Below are 24,777 nucleotides of genomic sequence, written 5' to 3' on the forward strand. Positions count from 1 at the left end.
ATTTACTCACACGACCTCTGGGGCCACTTTGCAGGATGGCGGCAGCTCGGCTTCTGCCACCGAGACCCAGGGAGCCGCAGGTCGGGCTCTTCACAGAAGGTCCGCCGCCCCGGCCCAGGGGCTGGTCCTCCAGGCCCGACGGAGCTCTGGGCCTTGCTCTTGGTTCGTGAGGACCCGTTGGGCCATTGCTGGGGATGGACGGGAGGGAGGCAGAGTGCACCACCAGGAATGTGCCACCCTGTCCCCATGGAACTAAGGGCACACAGAGCAGTGCAGGTCGGGCCCTCTGACCTGCTCTTTTCCCTCCTGAGAGCAGGAGAGTAAAGCTCCCACAGGGAGGACATCCTGCCTGCACAGGAGGAACCCTGCTCACAGCACCAGAGTAGCCCTGTGTCCGCGGGTCTCTCCCCTGAGCCAGCAGGCCCTCGCTTGTTGTGTTTCCATTGTTTGCTGCTCTGCTGGACTCAGGGTGTCAGTGTTAACTTGGCTTCTTTGGGTCCCTTCTCCTCAGGAAGCCTCCCTTGGTGGTGTGCGGCGGGTGCCAGTCACCCTGAATGTGCCTCTCTTGTTAATCTGTCTTTGTGATGGGCCCCAGCCAAGAACGTCCAAGGGTAGAGGGACAGGATCTTGTCCTCCCTGGGACCTGACAGCGCGGAGCAGGAGTGGGGCCTTCACGTCCCTGCACTGCCAGGGCCTGTCTCTGCCTCTTACTAGACCCTGGGGCCCCCGGCTCTTTCCCCTACAGCGGTCCCCCGGGCCCCCTCGGTGCTCCAGCCTGCGCCCGGCCCCCCCAAGCCCTGCACACAGCCGGGGCCCCTCTGTGCATCTTTCCGGCTTCTCTGTGTTTGGTTTAGACTCTAGTTAACCCAGCAGAGCTTCTCACACCAGCTGCCTCTGTGGGCCAGAGACTGGCAGGGGCCTGGCCACTCTTGTCCCCTTAGCTGTGGCCAAAGGGGAGCCGTGATACACAGCATGGGCACCGAAGGCTCCTGCACACAGAGGGATGGCTCCCTTTGAAAAGCAGGGGGACTGGCAGATACCACCACAAAAAGCCACCACAGAGGGTGCAGACCCCTGACGCAGCCACACAGGCTCAGATGTGCCTGGAGGAGTGGAAGCACCAGGCAGAACTGCCAGTGGGGGCCTGGGCACCCTGTCTGCTGCTGGAGCCGTCTGCTCCTCGGAGGGATGGCCACACCTGCCACCTATGTCCCTTTCCTCCAGGTCCACAGCTGTGGGCCTTTCCTTCCTCCCTGGGCTTGGTGGAGCCACGGCTGAGTGCTGACCTTGGAGAGTGCATGGGAGTGACACCCGCTGGCCCATAAGCCCCTGTGGGATCCTCCCTGCCTCTTGTCCCCAGCACCTGCCAGCAGGACGTTAACACCAGGGCAGTCTTGGTGATTCCAGGAAGAGAATGGCAGGGCTTTTGGCCTGTGTCCCTAGCCGCCGCGTGGAGCGGAGCCCTTCTGATGGCTGATTGTACTTTCCATGACTGTGAAGGATCAAAGATGGTCACACATTCTATAAACTTCTCCCTTTGAAAGGAGGGGTCCCTGTCCCCTCCCCTTAGTCTGGGTGGGCCAGTTACTGCTTCAGGTCCACAGGACCTGGTAGAAGCACGCTGCCTTCATTTCTGGTTCCGGTTCCCGACCTTGTCTTGGAGTGCTGAGCTGCCATGGCTGACCACCTGCTGGGAGGGGAGAAATCAAGACCAATAACCCAGTGCCTCAGGGCCAGGGGACAGTGGTGGGAAGATGAAGAGGTATCAGGTGAAAGGAGGACCACCCAGGAGCCTGTCATTCACACCTCAGTCCTTGCTTGAGGGCTGCATTCCCGCCTTGGGCATTCTGTCCCCTGCCCGTTCTCTGACATGGTCCAGGTCTTGTCCCCAGGGCAGGTGAGCTGTGGTCCTCTGCCTGGGCCCCCAGGCATGGCTCTTCAGCCCCCACCTCCCTCCCAGCCCAGACTTCCTCTCCAGCCCTTAGCCAGGCCATCCTCTGTCCCCGGGCTTGTTCTGGCCACTGTCCTCCTGTAAGCCTTTGATCACTGAAGGCTTCCTAGTGCCACTAGGGGGCCAGTGGCTTGGTGAAGATGAAACATGTCACCTGCCTCCCCTGCACATAGCAGGTTGATGGTTTCCAAAGAAGCTTGGAGAGAAAACCACGCTCCTGGGGGAGGCGGTCCTTAAAGACGGGTCTCTGTAGCTGGACACTGTGACGGAGAAAGGCTGTGTCAGGCCTGAGAGGGCGTCAGCTGCCTGTCATCCTTCATGGGTTCCTGGAAAGGGGCAAGAACCCCCCAGAAAGCTTAAAAAGCATCTGCCCCTGCCCCTGGGCGCTGCACCCTGAGCTGTAGGGACGCCAGAGGGTCCTCAGGACAGGCTCCGAGGCTGGGGAGCGGGAGGGTCCTGCTGGACAGCTGCACTTTGCTTTAGGAGACAGCAAGGTTCGGGGGGGGGGGGCTGGGGCCTCCTCTCACCCCAGAGACCCTCATCCTGAGGCCTTCTGTGAGGGTGTGACACCCGTGTCCTGGTTTCCCAAGGTGGGGCCCCCTCCCTGCAGAGCCAGGGAGGTCTGCTATGGATGCAGGCAGTGGGGAGAGGCCCTGGACGCATGGACCCAGTTCTGCTGGCCTCTTGCCCTGTGGGCCCAGGAATGTGGGCCCAGGGAAGCTGAAAGTTTGCAGCCACACGTGCACCGAGATGCCGGCTCCTTGGGTGGGTGGATGGTGGGGGGTGGGAGCAAGGGCTGTGCTAGGCCCAGAGGGCACTGTGGTCCTGGGCCCTGCCCGCTGGTTTTCAAGGGGTGCTCCACCCCAGCTCCTCTTGCTCAAGGCCCACCTCAGATGCCCCACTCTGGGAAGCCCTCTGGGTGCCCAGGCAGGGCCATTCCTGCACATCCCTTGGCCCTTCAGACTGTTCCTGTGTTCCTCCTGCCCAGGGGGACGCACGTGGCCTGGGAGCTCCGCCTCTTCTACTGGTTAGCGTGGGTCCCTTATCCACTCGGAGCCTTGGTTCCTCCATCAGGGAGAGGGAAGGAGGTCACCTCTCCTCCGGGGATCCTGGGGGAATCACCTGTGGTGGTGGCCATCTGCCTGGGAGAAGCCCCAACTGGTCCTTGACATCTCTTTCCCCGGGGAGCCAGCGTGAGGCCATGCTGATGTGGCTTGGGCACCTGGCTCTGTCCCCACTATGGGGCCCTCACTTCTCTGGATTCAGACCTCAGTGACAAAACCCACGTGACCACCTCAGCTCAGCCTGCGCTCCCGGCCCTGAGATGAGACACCTCTGATGGCAACTCTGGGGGCCACGGGAGCTGGTCCTGCCCAGGAGTGCACACCTCCCCTGGAGCCGGGACTGTGTCCTGAGGGTTCAGGAGGGGCCCTTTAGGTGACAAGAACCTCCAGGGGGCTCCTGTGTGCCAACGATGTGCAGAGAGCCTGGCTTGTGGCGGGCCAGCAGGGTCACAGCCTGGCCCCCAGGGGGACAAGGCAGGTGAGCTCTGAGGGTGAGGGTGCGTGTTCTAGCTGTGAGTGTCACCGAGGTCCAGTGGGGGCAGGGCGGGGGCAGGGCAGGGGCAGCTGGCAGGGTGGTGGCCAGGCCAGGCCACGCAGGCCCTGGTCTGAACCGGGCTTTGGGAAGGTCTCGGTGGCTGCCATGGAAGAGGCAGCAGGAGGCCAGGAGCTGCAGTGTGGAGGGCTGGGGTGGCTGGGTGAGGTGGCAGCCGTGGCTCTGGGGTCCCGGCCCGGGCTGTGGGGTGGCAGGTGGTTCCCGGGAAGACAGAGGAGGCAGAATGTCTCTGGGGAAGGGAAAGGGGAGGGGCCTGGATTCGTGGCCCATCTTCCTCCCGAGTCTCCGTGGCCAGGCCAGCGGAGCCTGTGCCAGCTGCAGGGGCCACCAGCCCAGAAACAGCCTGTGTAACCTGGGCACCGTCTTTCTCTTCTGAGAGTCCACAGCTGTTATCAGAGTCCCACGGGAGCCCTGGACACACCCACACGCACAGCCCCCTGCTCCGTGGGCCCCTGCACCGCCCTCTCCCCTTGCACGGCTCAACTTGCCCCCATCCTCTGAACACACCTGCCGCTTCCAGGGCTTGGGATCTGCGCCCGGCTGCTGGCATGGCTCAGGTTTCTCACTGTGGAACGGGTCATGAAGGCCTGTGTGGCTTAAGTGAGAAGAGCTAGGAAGGGCCTTGGTGGCACACCTGTGTGAGCAGGACCATGAGTGGCATTCACTGTTTCACAGGTGGCCGCTCGATAGGAGCTGAGTTTGGGGAGAGGCCAGGGCAGCTTCGAGGCACAGTGCACGAACGTGGGGGGCTTTGCCACCAGGACAGAGGACAGAACCGCCTGGGAGTCGACAGGACGCCGTGTCTCCTTCACCCCTCACCTGAGGCCTCACCAAGGCCACACGGATGCCACCTCTCCCTGCCCTGACCAGCCTCACACGGGGAGGTAGCTTTGCTCCGTCACCTTGAGAAGGGTCGCACGTTCCCAAGAGCTCAAGAACAAATCTGGCTCTTGTGACAAGGAACCGCCCACGGCTGAAACAGCTGGAATCCCAGCTCCTGTCCCTCCCGTGGCTCTTACCAGGAGGTTGCCCACGCTGGCTGGGGGGACAGGCCCAAGGTGCGGAGCACAAGGGCCCCTGTCCCTCTGCAGGACGAGCCATCCTGGGTCTGGCAGCCACACTGGGCCAACACCAGTCTTCCTCCAGGCCCATGGGGAGTCCTCATGGTGGCTGTGACCAGGTGTAGCAGCAGCGGTGACAACGGCTCTTAGGTTGTCGGGTCTGTACCCAGGAGCCAGCCACCCCATCCAGGGGCTTGGCTGCACAGGGGCTGGTCTGCTGGGGGGATCTTACTGTGTGTCCGGCGTGCGGCTGGGGGTGCGGCCAGGGCTGTGCCTCCTCTGCCCGCAGTGACTGAGGCAGCTTACCCAGGAGAGGGGAACAGTGGCCCCCCAGAAGCCCCTGGAATCGGCAGCAGAAGCAGAGATGGCAGAAACCCAGGCTGGCGGGCAGCTGGACCACAGCCTGGCTTCCCCAAGAACAGACTGGGCACTGGGGCTGGCACGGGTGCCACCAGATGTGCACACTTAGCCTTTTCTCCTGGCCCAGAATCCAAAAGCCAGGTGGAAGCATCTTATTGGCTGAGCCAGGCATGTGCCCACCTGGCTGCTAAGATCTGGGGAGGTGGGGAAGAGGACAGGAGGTGAACAGAAGCCCAGGGTCCTTTCGGGATCCACAGGCTGGCACCCTCCGTCCTGGTGAGCTCTATGCAGTGACCTGCTTCCTCCCTGGTGATAGAGATCGTGTGGCCAAGTCAGGGGTCAAATTGGGTGAGTTTTCTGTGATGCTTTTTCCCGAGGCACAGCCCCTCCCATCACCCCATGAGGAACAGTGGGTGTTCTGGAGAGGGGCCATGCCTTTGGGGGTCTTCCTTACAGGATCCTCTGTCTAGTGGGCGTTAGGTGCCTACTCCCTGAGGGCGTCCCTGCCTCCAAGTACGTCATAAGTGACCTGGCCTTGGAGTTTTGTTATAGCAGCACAACACAGACTAAGACCCTTCTCATCTCAACACCTGCTCTGGAAAGGTCTCCCCTGAGCTGGGCACAGGGCAGGCCCTCCATGACAGCCTGAACCACTTTCCTGTCCCTCAGCCCAGCATCCAGCTGAGGATGGCACTCGAGTGTGTCATCGTGAAGATGAGGAACCAGACTCGGAGTCCAGACCAAGGGGCCGTGGGAGGGGCTTTGCCGGTGCCTCCAACACCCTGGGAGCCCAGCGAGGTGAGCCACATGCACCCTTCGGGGCCAGAAAGCAAACAGCAAGGGAGTGGACGTCACTAGTCACACGCATGGTTTCTGGTGGTTTGACTCAGCCCCAAAGACATCTGCGAAGCCACGTCGGTCTGAGCTCAAATGCCAGCTTCTTGCCTGGTGCCCTCGCGGGTGTCGCCGCCCATCCAAGCTCACGGCTGCAGGTGACAGATGCCTCACACTGCCCACAAGCACAGCTGCGTGAATCAGGGCCTGGGGGAGTCGGGATGGGACCAGAATATCTTGGTATTTAGGAACGGGAGAAAGGACACGAGGGGAGAGGGAGCCCGCGGCTCTGTGCCCGGCCACAGCTATTTAGGTACTGTCCCCCCGTCCCATTAACCCCTCGAAATTGGCCATGAAAGGTCCTGCTGGGTGACGGTCAGCGAGCACAGCAGTGGTTCCCAGGAGCAAGAGGGGGGACACTCTGGGTAGCACCTCTGGGAGAATGAAATCCAGAGGGAACATGTGGTCCTGGGCCCTGGGTGTGGTCTGGGGGACCGTGTGGTGGGGGCCGGGAAGGTTCCAGGAAGCAGCTGCTGGTCCTGGACACCACCAGCCCTGCTCCTCCACCTGCTCCTCTGTGAGGAGAGTGGGCCCCCAGGGAGGCTCGCCTGTGCCACCCACGACCGGGGCACCTCCCTCCCGCCACTTCAAGGTGGCCTTGGAGGAGGTTCCGAGGGGCCAGAGTGGGCAGCAGAGGTGGGTGACAGGAGCAGGTGTTTAGAGCCCCTGGGGGGCAGCGCCTGACCAGGCTTGCCATCCTTGCTCATGACGCACCACACTGACCTTCCTAAATCCCAGAGCTGACCGTGTCAATCCCAGGGCGGACTCAGGAATAAGGTCCCGTTCTTGTCTCTGAATTCCCCCCACCCCGCCATCTGGGGCCAGTTTCCTTCCCTGTCCAAGAAGTGAAGGGCCAGGGGGGTGGGCTCTGCAGGGTGCATGCCAACTATGGCTGGAGCCCAGCGGGAACTCCAGCTCCCTGATTCAGTGAATAGGTACAGGCCACCCGCCCCCCGGGGTGGGGCCCTGCTGTCCCCGCCTTTCAGTCTGGGGAGATGGCAAGACCACGATGTGGGCTGGCAATGAGGGGGTGGGTGCTCTGAAGGTGTCAGAAGGTGGGGGGGGGAACGGGACACTGAAGCCCAGAGCTCAGGGCCGGGAAGAGCAGGCCAGCTGAAGGGAGCCACCAAAGCAGGGGAGCTGGGCCGGGTGTGGCTGGAGCGGAGCGTCTGAAGGCTGAGGTGGGCCAGTGAGGGAGGCGGGGAGGGGCAGGAGGCGGCTGTGCCTTCAGGGAGGTGAGCTGCCAATCAGGCCTCCTGCTCCTGAGCAGCGCCTCTGGGCAGCAGGGCTGGTGCCGAGAGGCTCCGTGCCCAGTGTCCATGGCCTGCCTGGGAGCAGCGCAGACACCCTGTTCCTTTCTGTGAAGGCTCCAGGGCTCGGGTGAATCCGGGGCTGCACCGACAGACAGCAGGAGAGGGTGGCTAGTCCTGGGGCTGGCCCCCCCCACCCCGGGAGACCAGAGCATCGGGCTCGTTTCCCTCCCTCCCACTCTGAGAGCTCTCCTGCGGCAGTCTCGGGAAGAGTCCAGGGACTCTCACACGCCCCACCTGTGTGCACCAACCACCGGCAGCTGGCCACGCCCTAACACGCTCCCTCCGTGTGGCACAATGCTGTCACCGTCCCCGAGCACACCACACTGACGCCCTGGACGCAACGTCCAGTCCTCATCCCAAACTCTGCAGCACCCGGAGGACTCGGGGGCCCCTCCCTGGTGACTCTGATTGTCCCATGAGTACTTATGGAATGCTTGCTGTTGGCCGTGCCCTGTTCTAGGCTCTCAGGAGCAGTGAGAAGATGAACTAGATCCCCACAGGGACCGCCTGCCTGTGGGGGTGAGCATGCAGCAGAGAACAAGCAGAATGACTTCAGAGTGCCAGGGGTGGCCAAGCACCCACACTGAGCCACATCACAGAGTGACAGGCTGGGAGGTGACTTGAGCTGGGACTTGGATGACAGAAGCTGGCCTTGCTCCTTGGCAGGTGTCCGAGCTGCAGCAGGAGGGAGGGAGGGGTGGCATTTGCTGTGGCTGTCCCACACCTAACCTGCTAAGCGCTGGGCCTGGGGGTGGTTCCTGGTTCCTGGCTGGCAGTTCAGTGGGAAGGACCTTAACTGGAGGGCTGCACTTGGGGAACTCCCATGGGCTCCTCCCGGGTGCCAGATCCTGGATGCCATGCTCCCGTGGTGGGGATTTTTGAGGGCTATTTTTTGGGGGGAGACATGGAAAGCATTTGTGACCAGAGGGCAGACTGATAACTTGAAATATGCCCATAAACTCTTGGGCACAAATGGTGGAGCCCCGTCCCTCTCTCCCTGCATGGGGGCCAGACAGGGATTCACTTCTCACAAGGAGGAAGCCCTGCTAGGCAAGGCGAGGTCATAAAGGCACCGCGGCCCTGTGGACAGACGGACAGACTGTGGCTGGAGCAGTGTTTGAGGTGGGGACTGGTGGGGAATGAGGCCTCCTACTGGCAGCCACATGGGTGCGCCATCTTGGAATGGCCCTGCAGCCCCAGGGAGCTCTGGCTGGCAGATCTAACACTCTGACTGCAACCTCCTGAGACTCTCAAGCAGAATCACTCAACTAAGAGGCGGGGAGCCCCTGATCCACAGAAACTGGGAGGTAGGCTTGTTCTAAACCGCTGAGTTTAGAAGTAATCTGTTACCAGTAATAGATAACTAATGCTGAGTCTCGTTTTTATACAGGTCCTGGAAACAGGGGGATCTGTTTAAAATCTGTTTAATTTTGTTTAAAAACAAATAAAAAGGACTTCTGGCCACGATATGTGTTAAGAGACAGGTGAAATGTCATACAAAATCTGGTTTCTTAGATATTTGTCTTCAAATACACTCACCAAATGACAGAAGCACGGGGTGGGCCGGGGGCGGGGAAGTCCTCGGCAGGCTGCAGTGTGTAAGGCAGGGACGCAGTGCAGGGGGGCAAGAGCCACAGGGCCTGGGGTTAAAGAAGTAGAGTTGTTTGCTGGACTTGATGGCTTCATCAGCGATCGATGCTGTTCACGGGCAGGAGGTGCAGGAGTGGTGAGTCCAGATGAAAAATGCATGAAGGGCCAGGAGCCGGGGGCAGGAGGGAGAGAGCCAGGTGGCCCTGTTTGTCCAACACTGGCCACGAAATTAGATCACAGCGGGGGAGAGGTGACTGCAGCATAGAGCACCTGCACTTGTGCAGCCACTTTCTCCCCACGAGGCAGAAATGGGCTGATTCCTTCTTCTCCTGACTGAAAATGAATCAGCAGCCTTTAGCAGTGTTGAACACCAGGAGACACGGAGGGTGCATGGCTCTCCAAAGAGGCTGGCGGAATCGGGGTGGGGCAATTGGGGGAAGAGGAGGAGAGCCACCGACACTGGCTGGGCTTGAGTGCATCTCTGATGAGCACGCTCAGGAACAGAAAAAGGGGCATTGATTGGAAGTCCCATTATCTCTTCTGTAAGGAGAGAGAATCAGGAAAGCAAGATTGTATCGTGGATCATCTTTAAAGTCCATTTCCATCCAATATCCTTGTGTCCATTAGGATCAAATCAGCTGTGAGTGACAAAACCCAGAACAACAGTGGCTTAAAGATCTGTTTTCTCTCACATAGCAGAAGACAAGGACTAGGGTCAAAGTTGTCAGAGAGCCAGGTTCTTCCTATTTTCCGGTTCTGCATTCTTCTGCATATAGCTTCTATCTCAAGGTCCAGGTTGGTTGCTGAGTGCCAGCCATCACATCTGCCCTTCAGCTGGCAAAGAGGAGGAAGGGGCAGAAAGGGTCTCCCTCCTCCTACCACCACCCTACTAAGGATACCTCCTGAAGTTGTGCAAAAGTGGAGACCTCAGCAGCTGCTCCTCATTCATTATAAAGGGCTAGGATATGAAGTGTTTACCCAGCAGCTCTGCTAGGAAAGAGGCGTGGACGTGTGGACACTGGAAAGGGACCAGCGCTCCCTGCTGGGTCCCCGAGATGGAGCACACTCAGCTCAGACCCAAACTGCATCTTAGGTCAAAGTAAGACCTGACGGAGCCAGCGCAGGGGAGGGAGGGGAGGCTGACCATGGAAGGGATGTGGAACCCTTAGAAGGGACATGCAGGGGCAGAGGGTTGAAAGTACTTGGAGCTGGTGGTGGAAATGGTGGCATCTAAGTGTGAAAATGGAAAACCTTCTCCAGGCAGAAAACTGCAGCTTGTTGCCCCCACGTGGCCTCCCACTGCCCCGCCCCGCCCACGTGCTAAAGCCCTGTGGTTGGACCCAGGGCCCGGCTGGGGGGGCGGGATTTGCAGAGTTCAACCCTCAACCCCCCACGGACCACGAACAAGCTCTAGGAACACACTGGGTTCCCCTACCCAGCTGCCATGTGCCTAGGACCTAGGGGTGGGGCCAGCCAGCCCCTGAGCGAAGCTGAGCCCAGACTTGTTTCCAGGGGCTGGTACCGAGACGCCTCTCACAGGGTGCTGTGAGGACCGAGTCGGCTGTGGGACGGCAGGCCACACGAGGAGGAAAGGAGGCCAGCCCCGTTCTGCTTTCCTACCACGTCCATCCCCTTCTTCTTTATTTAAAATTTTTTTTAAATGTTGATGGACCTTTATTTTATTCCTTTATTTTTATGTGGTGCCGAGAATTGAACCCAGTCCCTCACACATGCTAGGCAAGCGCTCTACCACTGGGCCCAGCCCCAGCCCCCACATCCATCCTTTCTTAACACTCCTCTTATCCAGGGACTGGGCCTCTGTGCCCCTCTCTTGAATTTGGGCCAAGCACAATGGTGGCTGTCCATGGGATATGACAGAGTGAGGCCATGTGACACCAAGGCACACTGGACAAGAGCTTGGGACCCAGCACCATACCGTGGGGAAGCCCAAGCAGCCTGAGGAGGGTCCACATGGGACAACCCAAGGCCCTGTCCTGGCTGACAGCCCCCCGGGGGTCAGCTTGAGGCAGACCCTCCTGCCCTGGATGAGCCCCCCAGGTAATTACTGCCTTGGAGCTGAGGCCTGTGAGCCCTCTCTGCTCAGCCCTGTCCAGACTGGGGATCGATAAGCAAAAGCCATGGCCGCTGTGAATTTGAGAAACTACTCTGTCACACACACACTCACACACACACACACACACCAATCCTTTTAGCTTTAAGTCTTTTTGTTTCCAAAAGGGTTACAAAGATAAGGGTTTCTACACCCCACCCATTTCCTCTAAGAAAGTAGCAGTGGTGCCCTGCCACCACCCAGCGCCAGGCTCATCTAGTTTGGCCATTTCTCTGCCTCTGTTTTCCATCCCAGGATTCCACCCGGCACGTGCTGCCCTTAGTTGTGTCCTTGGTCCCCTTGCATCATCCCAGCACCCATCTATCCTTGGTCTTTCATGACCTGGACACTCTGTGAAGAGCACTGGGCAGGCATTTTGGAGTCGGCAAGGTGGCATCTACTGGTGTCCACTTGTGAGTTGCTATTCCCCTTTTCCATCTTTTCATTAAAAGGTCACCAAGTTGGGCATGGTGGCTACACCTGTGATTGCAGTGACTTGGGAGGCCGAGGCAGGAGGATCACAACCCAGGGGGAGAGAGCTGGCTGGGCTAAGAAGACAACAGTTTTAAAGCAAATTTAAGGAAAATGCAAAGGAGTCAAAACTTGTTGGGTTTGAAAATAAAAACATTCCCCCCAGTTCTCCAGTTCTCAGCTTCTCTACATGGCAAAAAAAAAAAAAAAAAAAAAAGTCTCAAATTAAGAAATGGGCTCTGAGCAAGATCACACCCAGGAGAGGAACACAAGCCCCTTTGGAGATCCCTGAAGCACCACCTCTCATGCTTAAGATCAATCAATTTGCTGCCTTTTAGCTCAAATTCACCCTTCATGGCCTACTCTGTGAAATGGATCTGGGCCTTTCAATGTCTTCTTTTGCCTGCAGGCACAACGCTGAGCTGGTCACTAGACATTGCAGGAAAGGGATTTCCCTTCCCCACCCTGGCCAGGCCACACTCAGGGGTGAGCTAGACTCCTGAAGAGGGAGGCTCCCCCTTCCAGGTTCCAGCAGCACCTGGCTCTCTTCAAGGTCAGTGGAAACCAGTGGCTACTTTTCTCTTAGCACTCAGCAAGATATAAGCACGTCTTCGGCTGGGGTGGTTCAAACGCCCACCCCTGAGCCAATCAGTGGCATGTGCGTGCGTGTGTGTGTGTGTGTGTGGGGGGGGAGGATCTGGTACTGGGACTGTTTAGTAGTCTCACTCTTGTCCAGGATGGACAGGAGGCCAAGGGAGTGCTCCTGCTCTATCCTGGGAAGGGGGACACTGCGAAGACATCTCGATTCTTTTGATCACATGCCCACGGGGTAGTCACACATGGCTTGAGGCAGGATGTCATTCCTGGTGCAAGACCAGCAGCCTTGAATGAGCCCCAAAGTGTCAATAGTCCCCACTGTGGCGCCTGTGTTGTGCTGGCTTCTGGGGCAAAGGGGAACCAGGTCCTTAGAAGTGTCAGGAGTCAGTTCCAGTCCCCAGAGGTGCCCCTGTGGGAAAACTCCTGGCCTTGTCCACTCTGTTCCTCTTGCCAGTTGCTGGTTCATCCTTTGGCCGGGAATAAAGCTTCTAGACACCATCTCCACCCGTGACTGCTCAGAGTACCCGTCAGTGTCCCCAGGTGGCCATCACCTGATGCATGTCTGCTGCACCTGTCGCGGGCTCTCTAAGGGTCCTCGGCAGCATTAAGTGAGTGGGAACCTCCCAACCCCAGGGCGAAGGCCCTGCGTGCAACAATGTGAGCGAGGACCGACAGGTTGTGTCTGTAGGGAGTAAGAGCAAACACGGGCATGGGCTTGGATCTCTGGGACCGTGGCTTTTGCCACAGTAGCCCTGGTGAGTGCTGCCAGGAAACCTCTAGGTGTCCAACAGGCAGGAAGCACGTCTCTTCCCTTCTTTTCCCACAGCCAGACCTGGTTTCCAGGGGCTCTCCCTGGTGCCTCTGGGCAGTGGCCATCAGGGGCTGAGGACTGTTGAACAGCATCACGTGGCCAGCCATTCACAGCCGTGGAGCCCACAGCCAGGACAAGGACGCTGTCACCATGCGGTCAGCTGGCTTGTTGCCCGTATAACCCTAACCATAACCATTCCTTGTCTGTGACCCAGGGTTTTCAGAGAAGCCGAGAACTAGCTGCCTCCTCCCTCAGCAGACCCCTGCTCCTTCATGCTCAGAAGTTCCCATGGACTTTGCTGGTTTGCAAACTAATGGGAAAAAAAGGACAAGAACGAGTTAGCCACGGCCTCTGGTGAGCATTGATTTGACCAACTACCCTTGGGAATCAGAGGCCAGGCCTGTTAGCTCTAGGGGTGTCGAGTGCAGTGTCGATAACAGAGGGCTGCCAGGAAAGGGGCACTCAGGGCAGCAGGGTGCAGCCATGCACAGAAATGCTGGTGGGCCACGGGAGGCCACACTCCTCCTACACATCGCCGTGGGGTCTGCGAGGAGATGCCCAGGCCCACAGCCACGGCTGTCATGGCGCCTGTGCAGGGAGGCCACTGATCTCCAGGTGTTTCCTCTGGATCTTTCCCTTAGAGTGGGTGAGGGGACGGGGTGTCACCCAGGCCACCATGGAGGATGGAACAGGTCCCACATGAATGACCGTGTCCCTAGGGTATCCATGCTTATGCCTGCAATGCAGCGTCTCAATCAGGGTGGCTTCGCTTTTTGGTCCTCTACACTTCTGATAGGGACATTATCCCCCTGGCATCTAGTAAACTGTAGGTGTGTAATAAACACTTGATGTGTAAATACCTGGGTGGTTGTTCCCGGGAGGCCTGCAGTGGAGGGCGACTCACCAGCCGGACTCACGACGGAGAATCCACACTCAGAGGGACCATGGGACTGGCCCAGGGCCCCTGTCCGGCAGCAGCGCAGACCTCTGAGCCTGACTTCTTATTCTATCTGATGGCACATATTCATTAAGTGCCTACTGTGTGCAAGGGCATAGGGCAGGCTCTAAGGCGGCCACAGCCCCTGCCCTCATCACTGACACTCCTGTGGGGGAGGCAGAGGCCAGGTGAACACACCCGGCAGCCATGGGGTGGGGATGGCGGCAGCGGTGCACAGGAGAGCAGGAAAGAGGGCCCGGGGACAGGAGTGCTGAAGGCCACAGGGAGGCTGCTCTTCCTGGAGGAGGGGCTCCCTGGGAGCAGGTTCCAGGCAGAGGACGGCGACCCAGAGGTGGACATGGCAGTGGGGGACAGAGGCAAGGGAGACCTGTACCCTGCACGTCGCATGCCTTCTTCCCCAGGTGGATCCAGCCATGCAGCTGCCCTGACCACCCACTTGTGACAAGGACAGCAACAGCTCCCTGCAGCCCCTCGCTCCTTCCCAGAGCATGGCTGCCCGGGACCCTGGCTGACGTGCGGAGCCAGCCTGCTGCAGCAAGCTCCTGCATCTGTGTGGAGGGGGCTGCTTTCATTCTGACACTGAAGTCAAGTGTCACCCAAGGAGTCTGGGCCATGGAAACTATGCTGACTGAGGAGGGTTGGTCCTGGTGACCTGGGGTCTCTAGGCCCAGGCCATCCTGACTGTCCAGTCACAGCTGAACTGGAGGGTATCTACGGTCAGGAGAGGGAGGAGAGAGAACGGCTTCCTCACAGAAGAGCAACCTCGTCAAGACTGAACACACCTGCTCCGTGAAAGACCTGTTAAGACAATGAAAAGACAAACCACACAGGGAGAAAATGTTTACAGCCCATGCCCCTGACGTAGGAATTGCACCTAGAAGAGAGAGGTCCCAAAACCAACAAGGAAAAGAAGGCTGGAAAATGGGCAAAAGATGCAAGGCATCTCATCACACAGATGGCAGATAAGCACAGGGGACCATCAGCACCGTCTGCCAGCAGGGAAAAGCCAATAAGACACAAGGCTGGGTGCCCTGGGTAACATGGCCGAGGCAGGAGGATTGCAAGTTTGAGGCAGCCTTGGCAACTTATGAGACCCTGTCTCAAAATGAAAATAAAATAAAAGGGCTGGGGATGTGGCTCAGTGGTCGAGTGTCCTGGGTTCCATCTTCAGTACCACAAACAATAAAATGTACAAATCAACGAATGTCACTATTCGCCTATCCGAATGTCTGCAGTAAGCAGAGACAGTACTAATGCTGGCGAAGGCGTGGAAAGACAGGGCTTCACTGACAGCAGGGGCAAGGTCAACTGGCACAGCCACCTGGGAGCTTCTTTTATGTGTTTCTCCCTGTGCTGGGGATGGAACCCAGGGCCTCGCGTGCCAGAGGAGCCCACCACCACCACCACCACCACCACCACCACTGAGCCACACCCCAGCCCCTGGCCGTTCCTTTTGAAATTAAAAATGAACTTACCTCATGACCCAACAATTATATGCATGGGCACACATCCCACAGAAAGGAAAGCTTATTTTCTTGCAGAGGCTAGTACACAAGGCTCAGCAGCTTCTTTGGAATGGCCCCAATTTAGGACCACCCAGATATCCCCCAAAGGGTTAAGCAGCGTGGTACATACACACTGCGGAGTATTACTTGGCAACAAAAAAGACTGACGACACAAGGCACCACTTGGGTGATCCTCAAGGAAATGGCGCTGTCAGCTAACAGCCGTTCTCAGTTGGTAGGCGCTTCCCAGCAGCCCTTGCTGCCAGGCCCTGGGCTTTTGTTAACGAAACGCAGAGGAATTGTTGCCTGCCGGGACGGGGTCTGACACTCAAAATGCTGGCATATGATCCCCGTGTGCCTTTCCCTTTCTGCAAACTGGGAATGTGTCAGTTATGGGTCAGACATGAGGTGTTCCTCAGAGACCCGTGGGAGACGATCAAGAAGGGCTAGAGGTGGGCTGGGGATGTGGCTCAAGCGGTAGCGCGCTCGCCTGGCATGCGTGCGGCCCGAGTTCGATCCTCAGCACCACATACCAACAAAGATGTTGTGTCCACCAAGAACTAAAAAAATAAATATTAAAAATTAAAAAAAAAAAAAAAAAAAAAAAAAAAAAAAGAAGGGCTAGAGGTGACATGATTGGGTTATGGGAGCCTAATGGGGGACGATCCATTAGTATGGACCAACTGGATGATAACTGTTGGCAGGTAGGGTGTGGCTGGAGGAGGGTGTCACTGGAGATGTGCCTTTGGGGCTCGTGTTTTGTCCCTGGTGAATGGCGTTCTCTCGGCTCTCATCGGCCTGACTGCCTGCCTCCACCACCACCTTCCGCCGTGTGTGGCCTCATCTCAGCCAGAGCCGCGGAGCCGACCTTCTAAGGACTGAGGCCTCCGAAACCCTGAGTGCCAGGTAAACTTATCCTCTTCTAACACCGTTCTTGTGGGGTCTTTTGGTCACGGCGGTGAAAAGGCTGACTAAAACAGTGACAACTGCCACAATGCAGACCACGTCCTAAGAGAGAGCCCAGGAACCCTGAGTGACTCGGAGTGTAACTGTCCGCGCTGCTTGGAGCGCTTCTCTTCTCTTCCGGGATGGGGGGGCGGAAGCCAGAGTCTCCTGTCGCTAGGCAAGCTGAGCTCTGTCCCCACCCTGGAGGTGAAGGGGAGACAGCGTCTGTGGCCTCTGAGCCACCGTAGTTGTGGGCCGTGCCACAGCAGCTTGGCCTTTGCTCAGGGGCAAGGCAGGTTTCAGAAGAGCACGTGCATGACCTCCTTTTCTGCCACACCTAGGCCTGGAAAGATGCGCCCCAAGGCTCTAGCGGTCACCTACCACGTGGGGGTCACAGGTTTTTTTTTGCCTTTTCACGGTACCTAATTTTCTATAAAAGGAACACATGGATTCCTTAATTAAGGAAGCAAGACCATGACTGAGACTGAGACAGAGCCAAGGACACGTGAGTGACGTGTTGGCGACAAGACATCCCAGCCTGGGGTGCCTCCTCCCCTCCTCTCCACCCCACCTACCTGTGCCAGGTCACTCCCTGCGCCTTGTCCTCGCCTTCCTGAGGGATGGTCCATGGTCTTTACCAAGCAGGCAGGGGCAGGCCTGCCTGCTCCCCGGGCACCACACTCCAGCGCACACTGCCCTGGGGGACAGCCAGCCTGGCTGGAATTTCAAACTCAATTAGCACAGAGAGGCCGGAGCTTTCTGGAGTAACTAATCATCTCCAAGCTGCCAAGACGGTGCTCTCCCTGGGATGTGCTCGTGAACTTTAAGGTTGAGCTCTTCAGGTACTAATGACAGGGAACAGCCGCTCCCAACTTAAAATTCAACTGGAAAGCGAGTTTCTGAGATCCTTTCCTCTATTTGGGACACAGGGAGGGCTGGTGGAGACTGGGACAGGGCCCGCCCGTTCTGGCGCCTGAAGCCCAGTCAGTCCCTGGGCACAAGGACGGCTTGTGCAGCCCCTCCCTTCTGGCTCTCTTCCTCATGCACCGTGTGGCCTTGACCATGCTCCACCCACAGAACGGCCCAGCAGGCCGCTGCACTGGGAGTGGACAGGCGCGGAAAGCTGACCCGCCCTTGCTGCCAGGCCACAGCCACCAGCCACCCTGCCTCTCCCTGGTCTAATGGCTGGACGGACGATGCCTCCTGGATGGTGGGCAGGGGTTCTGGATCTTCTGAGAATCCTGGTGGCTAAAGCTGTCCTTCTTTCGATGGGGATGACCTTCAAAGGCTCTCGATTTAGCATCAGGCCCACTCTCTGACACTCCGAGTGCAATGGCGAGTTTGTGCATAAACACTGAAAGATCACCGTTTCATGCCGCCCGTGGTGTGAAGTGTGAAAACATCACTCGATACCAAAAGGCCGATTCCTAACTTAGTTCAGGGAGAGTCTGGACGACCTTTCACAGGCAGCGTGTTCTGTTCCGTCAGCTCCTGACGGGTGCCTGGGCGACTCACGGCACCCCGGACAGCAGAAAGCACGGGCAAAGCAGCGCTGTCCGGGGAAGCCTCGCTGCAGAGGAGTCCTGACCACACTTGGGGCTCACACCCGGCATGGCAGGGCTGGTCGCTCTGATGGAGAGGACATGCAGGTAGGTGACACGTGTGAAGCACCTGGCAGAGTGGATGCTGAGCTTAGGGTCATAATTAAGTCACTCTTGAGTACCTGTAGACCTGGCCTGGAGGTCCCCTTGGATAGTCCAAATCATGTTCTGGCTCCATCACCACTGCACCCATGGTGGACCTGTTCCTTTCAGTGAGAGGAACTCAGTGACTGTCCGCATGGCAGGAACCTCCCGGCCTCCCTCACAGCCCACCCTCTTGGAACTGTTCCCAACACCCTTTCAGGTGTTTCCATGGCTGACACACAAAGCAGGCATGTCCGTCTCTGTGAGCACAAGCAGGCAGGATTGGCCAGCCTGGATCTCGAGTACACTGCCTTGGAGACTCTCTCTCAGGACCGAGCAATGGGAATAGAAGAGACAGAAAGGCCTCAAAGGTTAAATGGTCTGACTCGTGTCCCCAGCCCCCTTTTAAGTGAGGGAATGTTAAAAATATAGCAAGGGGCTGGGGATGTGGCTCAAGCAGTAACACGCTCGCCTGGCATGCGTGGGGCGCTGGGTTCGATCCTTAGCACCACATAAGATAAAATAAAGATGTTGTGTCCACCGAAAACTGAAAAAGAAATATTAGAAAATTCTCTCTCTCTCTCTTTATAAAAAAAAATATATATAGCAAAACAGCAGAGCAGGCATTGCCTGGGTCTCCACTGACTGGCCTCCACTGTGACCAACTCTCAGCCTCCGTCTACAGGCCTCTCCTCCCTCCCAGCACTGGGGATCAACCCTGTGCCTCAGAGGAGGCCAGAGGAAGTGGCTCACCCCAACTCTGCCACTGGAGGAGAGGACAGGACTTGTCTCTCTCCGTGCTGCTGTAATGGTCAACCCTTTGCACCTCTGTACACCTGCCCCAGGACCCTTCCTAGTGCTCCTGTGGACGGCAATCAGGTACAGAGGACAGGGCCAAGGCGCCGGCTCCTGAGTTCACACATGAACTAGCCCTCTGAGGCTACTTACTGGCCCATTGCCTGTGCAGAAGACGGGGACGAGAGGGAGTCCGAGAGCACTTGGTGCTCAGGGGACCGACCACCCAGACTGCTGCGGTTGGAAGCTGGACATCTGATGGCTCAGACGCAAGTCAGCATCCACAGCTTCACTGACCTCAGGTTCTTCTGGGTTCCAGCACCTCTGAGGCTGGCAGTACCCAGGGACTTGCCTCCCCTGCGCATGGCCAGCGCCGGTGCGTGGCCAGCGTCAGTGCTGCATTGGGCCCATGTGCATACTTGGGGTCTTTGAAGACATGAGTACTAGGAAACAGCGCTAGCGCACCTGATGCCCTCACTCTGGGTTTTCTTGCAAACCAACAATGGAGAGTCTCTGGAGGGCTGGGCTGGGGCTCAGTGGCAGAGCACCCGTCTAGCACCCCATAAAAATAAATAAATAAAATTAAATAAAGGTATTGTGTCCAACTACAACTAAAAAATAATAATAATAAAAAAAAGAGTCTCAGGAGACCAATAAAAGGAGGATCCAGGGAGCTGACAAACTGTGCTATGGTCTGTGACTGGGAGGGGGTGGCCAGTACTGGGCAGGAGAGATGGCCTCCCTGGGAACACAGGAAAGCCATTTCAAAGCAACCCCAGGCTGGTGTGATGGCTCATGTGCCACACTGGGTCACCACTGAGGCCTGGCAGTAGCTTAATTGGCAGCGTATTTTCTTGGAGGCTCATAAAACAATGGCACATCTAATGAGTGTTGGCATCTTAAATCTAGTGAACAGTAGCATTCAGTGGGGGCTGCCTGCTGCGGGTGTCCTGTTTGTCACTGCTGCTTCTCAGGCTGCCCGGTGCTGCCTGGCCCTGGAGCCTCTGCCTAGGAGGTCCGGGGCAGGCTGCCCAGGGCCAGGTGTCCCATCACTGAAGCCCCGACTCTGCCTGCCTGGTGGGGACAGGCAGGACCTAGGAGGAGCCAGGCCCTTCTTTGGTCGGCTCAGACGGCAGTGCCCCGGGATGTCACTTCCTGGGAAACGTCCTCTCCTCAAGTCCTTGGCCAGGGCAGAGATTGCCACAGAAATGGATGATGGCTTCACGAGTTGGTGTCCAGAAACTGGATGGACCTGTAGTAATGCCTGGGGCAGAGCCAGGCCGACAGTGGCGCCCACCCTGGGAACCTGTGGGACTGGTTTAAGGGGAAGAGACTCCTCCTGCTGTCTTTCTCAAAGGAAACCATCATTTTTTAAGCCACCAAGGTGGCTTTGAAAGGGAGCATTACCCAGGCTGGCCTCCCTGCAGGGAGAAGCGGGAGGTACCTCCAGAGAGCCGCGTCCACACACCCACTCCTGTTCACTGAGCCGGCGTGGAAGGCGCTGTAAGGAGGAGATGAGGCCTTGCCTGGGTACAAAAGGTTTATTGCTTATAAAAATAACTTAGCAAGCACAAAACAAAGTCCCCCATGTGACAGGGCTCGTTCAGTCACCTTCAGCAAACTGGGGGACTCACCCGTATTGCCAGCATGTGCCAAGGCTAGGCTGGGCGACCTCCCCTGGTGGTGCTCCGAGAAGGTCCTTCATGATAGCCATAGCTTGACAGAGAGCAGGCAGCAAGGGGTCAGGGCCAGTGTCACTCAGGGCTGCATGGGTGGGTGGGGTCACTGCCGGCAGGTGTCATGGAAGGCTTCCAGTGTTCGGAAGTCCCTCCACGTGGGGGGCAGGCCATCCTGCAGGAACTTCCCGCAGCGCTGACATGGGGCCTGGAACAGCTTTATGTAGCTTCTTAACCAGGTCTGAAAAGAGAAGGGAGGACAAATGCAACAGCCCTGGTGCTTCCCAATACCCTCCCATCAAGCCTAATGGCCCCAAGGACAGAGCCCTGGAGCTGGCTTTGGCCCCAGAGAGAAGCTGCTGAACCCACAAGGCTGTGTCAAGGGACTTTGGGTTCTGACCCCCACCCGGCCCTGAGTTATCAGCACAGAGAGGGCAACTCTCCCTGGCAGGGGGGCCCTGGGGCAGCACCAACCATGCTGCACGGAGCCTGGCAAGGACCCTCTTCTCCTGGCTTGCTGCCAGGTAGGGGGCGTGGCCACATGCCGAGGGAGTCTAGGAATAGCTGACGGCTGGAGAATTCTGCATGGAGGGCACAGCGCCTTCTAATCTGATTTCTGAGGTCACTGCTCACTGTCAGGATGTGGCCTAACACTCTGGGAGGGGGTAAGTGGGGACAGCCCCAGTGCCACCAAATCACATAATAAGCAACAAACACACATTTTAATTCAGAGAGCAGAGAGCTTTCGGGCATCATCTATAAGGATGAGATGCACGTAACTCAATTCTCAAACTCAAGGAGACTCGCTACCAAAAAACCCCACCAAAACAAAGCAAAGAAGCCAAACACCCAACAGATCCAAACGCACGACAAGTGAGCCAGTTCTCACTGTGCAGGGGTGCAAGACTCTCATCAATTAACATTCTCCTGAATTATGTTGACAAGAGAAAATGGCTATCTGAAGAGGTCAGCTGAGTTCTGTGAATCCCCTGCCTTGAGCTGGGCGGTCCTCGGGATGGCAGAGTGCGGCCCATCCATGCCACCTCAGTCAGCAGGGTGGCCTGGGGGTTTCTACAGCAAGTCACGAGGAGGTCACCAGATCAGTCAGCTACACTGCTTATCCTCTGGTGCTGAGCACGTTTGCATCCTCCCCAGATCCCCAAGTCAGAGCTGAAGGGAATGGACGTCCCAGAGTGTGAGACTAAAGCAGGCTTCCCTCTACTGGGTGGCTGCTGGCTGCCTGCCCTCTTGCATGTGGAGGAAGCCCTCATGGACTGCTCCTTGTTTACACTCCTAACATTAGGAAGCCAAGTGATGAGCTGCGCTTGTCTTCTGAGCAGTGCGTGACAGGCTTTCTAGGAAGCCCGCCCGTGGAGGCCCACGTGACAGGATGGATGGGACCAGAGACACCCACCTGGCTGTCAACAGTGATTTGCACTCACTAAAGGGAAGTCTGAGGGGGTTTCTACCAGGCAGCCTTTCCAGCAGAAGACAAAAGGCAGTTCTGTGGACAGTGAAAGATGGAGCCTAGTGACCCAGCGCACTAGGCCATGTCAGTGCGAGGCGAAAGAGCTGGCAGGGTCTGCCTCGGACACACAACGCACTGTCACCCCTGGTCAGGCCAATGCCAGGGAAAGGTCCTGACTGTGGCCTTTGCCCAGAGCTGCGGTGTGAGTACTCCCACTGGGTTCCATTTCAAGCCAGAAGAGTTTGAATAGGCGCTACAAACCTCTGAACACCCCTCAAGAGCTGCCAGGCTGCCGGGGGCTGCCCTCACTGCAAGCTGCTCTGAAATCCGAGAACGAACTGTGTTGGGTGCAGCCAGCCGAGACTCACCACTGCAAGGCTGGGGCCAGGCACAGGACCTGGGTGGGGCAGGTCAAGAGCCCAGTGAAGACCCTACTAGGTCCATGTGAGAAACTTTTAGAGGATCCTTCTGGGACCACCTGTCCAGCCATGACAGGGAGCCCGCGGCGCCATGTCCCACCCGGCTCCCATGGCAGCCCCCGAGCCAAGGGTGCAGCTTCCCCCCTCAGCTGTGTGTGCACACTCCAAGGCTCCTGAAGCCACTTACCATGAAGGACCTGACCACAACGTCTGGCATCTGGGGCAGCTGGTAGTGGAGCAGGGCAGTGGTGGCATGGTCTGTCACCTGAAAATGAAGGACAGGGGCTGGAGTCAGCAGTCAGAGATGGCCAGTGGGATGGACGCCTCCTTTTGTAGGCACCAGCCCTGCTTTTGGATGTCTCTCAGAGAAAAGGACATCTGAAATAAAATCTTGAGTAGGAAAATTAGTTAGCAGAGTTGGGGGCAGAGAGGGGAGGAGGTGTGTGTAGGCAGAAAGGACAGCCCTCCACAGAAAACCCAGACAGGCTGGAGCGCTAGGGGTGGGAAGGCAGTGGCCTGAGGCCAACGGGGACAGGGCAGGGCAGACCAGAGGGCGGACAGGCCTCCCTGCTCCCGACACCAGGATGCAGGCAAGGACCACTCTCTCAGCAGCACGCAGGTTCTCCTCTTGCTCCCTTAGATTTTCTCTGTCTCCTAACTTGTAGCCACGTGGGCCTGGTGGTCAGGGAACTGCTGATTTCTGAGAACCCTTCCTCAGGTCTCATGGTGGCTACCTTCCCAGGTGAATCCAGTACTTCGTGGGCCACACCCACATCTCCACTCCATGGGCCAGGAAACTGCCACAGCAGTTTCATGACTAGTGGACAGGGTACTGCTTCCTGACCTTGACTTAGCTATTCATCCTTTCTGCCACTCAGTCCTTTCCAAAAGACAAAGGGTCTGGTCTGTGATTCTCTGCAGGTCTGAAATGTGATGACAACATGAATTGCTAATGCCTGCTATCCATCAGCAAATTAATAGATTCTACTAATTTGATAGTTGTGTTCAAACTAATGGTTTATTTGATTGTCCTCATTTGGGATTCTTGGCATTACAAATGTTGTGGTTAAAACAAAACAAAACAAAACACAAGAAAACAAAAAAATCTTTGAATTTGAGAACAAAAATAAACACAGGTCCAAGGTGTTCGTTACCAGCTGAGTAAGGAGCCAACTGGCCTGAGCAGTAGTCTCGCACACCAGCAGGGGGCGCCAGGAACACTGTGCTGACCCCACTCAGTGGGCTGTGTGTGAGCCTGACACTGGTCCCCACACCCCCCAGAGAGGCTTCACCACTAGGTATGGGGACAGCCTCCACAGCTGGGCTTTCCAGGGCCCAGTCTTCAGCCTCGTGTGAACACAACCTCAGCTTCCCCAGGATAAAATGTGTGTGCAAGTGACACCCTCCAGTAGGCCCAGGAGGCTGGGAGGAGAGTGGCATGGGAGGGGCTCCTCCTGCCCAGCCATGCCAACAGCCCCACCGGCTCTCCGGCCAATTGGCCTGCACCTGCCTCTTTCCCACCAGACTTTCCAGGGCAGCCTGGTAGCTGGTGAGCTGGTGAGCCCCGATACGTGATCAGCTCTGTGAGCAGGAATCATCTGGTTCATGCTGCGACTATCAGGCCTGGAATATCACCAGGCAAACAGCAGGTGCTCAATACACATGTGTTGAGAAAAAAATGCCCACTGCCATAAACGTGGGGCTGGCTTTCCTGCAAAGGCAGCCGCAGCTCCTGTCCGTGCTGTTGGGGAATTCTCACTTTCCAGCTGGGTGGAGCTTCTCCCCCAAGGGCCAAGCCTGCTTTATTTTAAGCATTTTGACAGACAGCTTTCTAAAATGAGCAATGCTTTTTTTCTTTTTCTTTTTTTTTAACAGCCGCATGAAGCTCTGCAGACAAGGCCCGTGGGCTTGAACCTGGGCTTCGTTCTTGCCCATCCAGCTCCCTGGCTAAGAAAGCGCATGAAGTGCCCTGTGAGGTCCATGGACGTTCCCTGTACCTGCGTGTGCTGTCACAGAAAGGAACAGGGTTCCTGGAAGCTCTCTCCTGGCCTCCCCAGGGGTTTTCCAAGGCCCTGGCTGCAGCCTGCTCTAGTGTGCAGCGAGCCAGGCTGGGGTGCTCTGGGCAAGGCTCCTTACCCACTCAGGGCACTGTCCACTTGCACCAACCCTGGGTGGCCCAGGGAGGGCACAGGGTTTGCTATACCCACAGCTGGAGCTGATGACCCAGAGGCACGGCGAAGGCAGGAAGCTTTGCTCAGCTGGGCTTCTTTCTTTTCACAGTTTTAACACAAATGATCAACATTTAGAATCTGCGAGCTTCACTTAACTGGCCCCCCACCCCTGCTTCTCTGAAGGTCTGGGATCTGGGGCAGCCTCACAGGTCAGTGTGGCCACGTGAGGTGCTCCACACAAGTCCAGCCCTGGCCTGGCCTCACTCTGCCCTACCCTGTGCAGGCGTCCACCCTCAGCGGGATTGGGGTGGTCTCTGGATGGAGCCCCCTACCGTCATCCAATGCCCCCAGGGTCTCACTTCTGCCTGTTTCTTTCAGCA

The 24,777-nt window shown here is 57.5% G+C and overlaps 1 protein-coding gene and 1 long non-coding RNA gene across 2 annotated transcripts in view; both read right to left on the reverse strand.

The window, feature by feature from the left end:
* Positions 1-8,604: 8,604 nt before the first annotated feature.
* On the reverse strand, positions 8,605-16,752 carry LOC120889931 (uncharacterized). The gene is made up of 2 exons (XR_005734173.2): positions 13,636-16,752; positions 8,605-13,085 (listed from the first exon to the last, which is right to left on the reverse strand). It is a non-coding gene; the product is annotated as an uncharacterized LOC120889931 (long non-coding RNA).
* A 3,437-nt stretch (positions 16,753-20,189) lies between these two features.
* Med27 (mediator complex subunit 27) overlaps positions 20,190-24,777 on the reverse strand; it is a 187,332-nt gene continuing 182,744 nt past the window's right edge. Inside the window, exons 7-8 of the mRNA XM_005321100.3 lie at positions 22,414-22,491; positions 20,190-20,580 (exon numbers count right to left, since the gene is read on the reverse strand). Coding sequence (XP_005321157.1) covers positions 20,446-20,580; positions 22,414-22,491 — 213 coding nt within the window. The 3' untranslated portion in view covers positions 20,190-20,445. The remainder of the gene's footprint in view (positions 20,581-22,413; positions 22,492-24,777) is intronic.

This window comes from Ictidomys tridecemlineatus, chromosome 4 (assembly GCF_052094955.1).
Source record: "Ictidomys tridecemlineatus isolate mIctTri1 chromosome 4, mIctTri1.hap1, whole genome shotgun sequence".
Classification (NCBI taxonomy): domain Eukaryota; kingdom Metazoa; phylum Chordata; class Mammalia; order Rodentia; family Sciuridae; genus Ictidomys; species Ictidomys tridecemlineatus.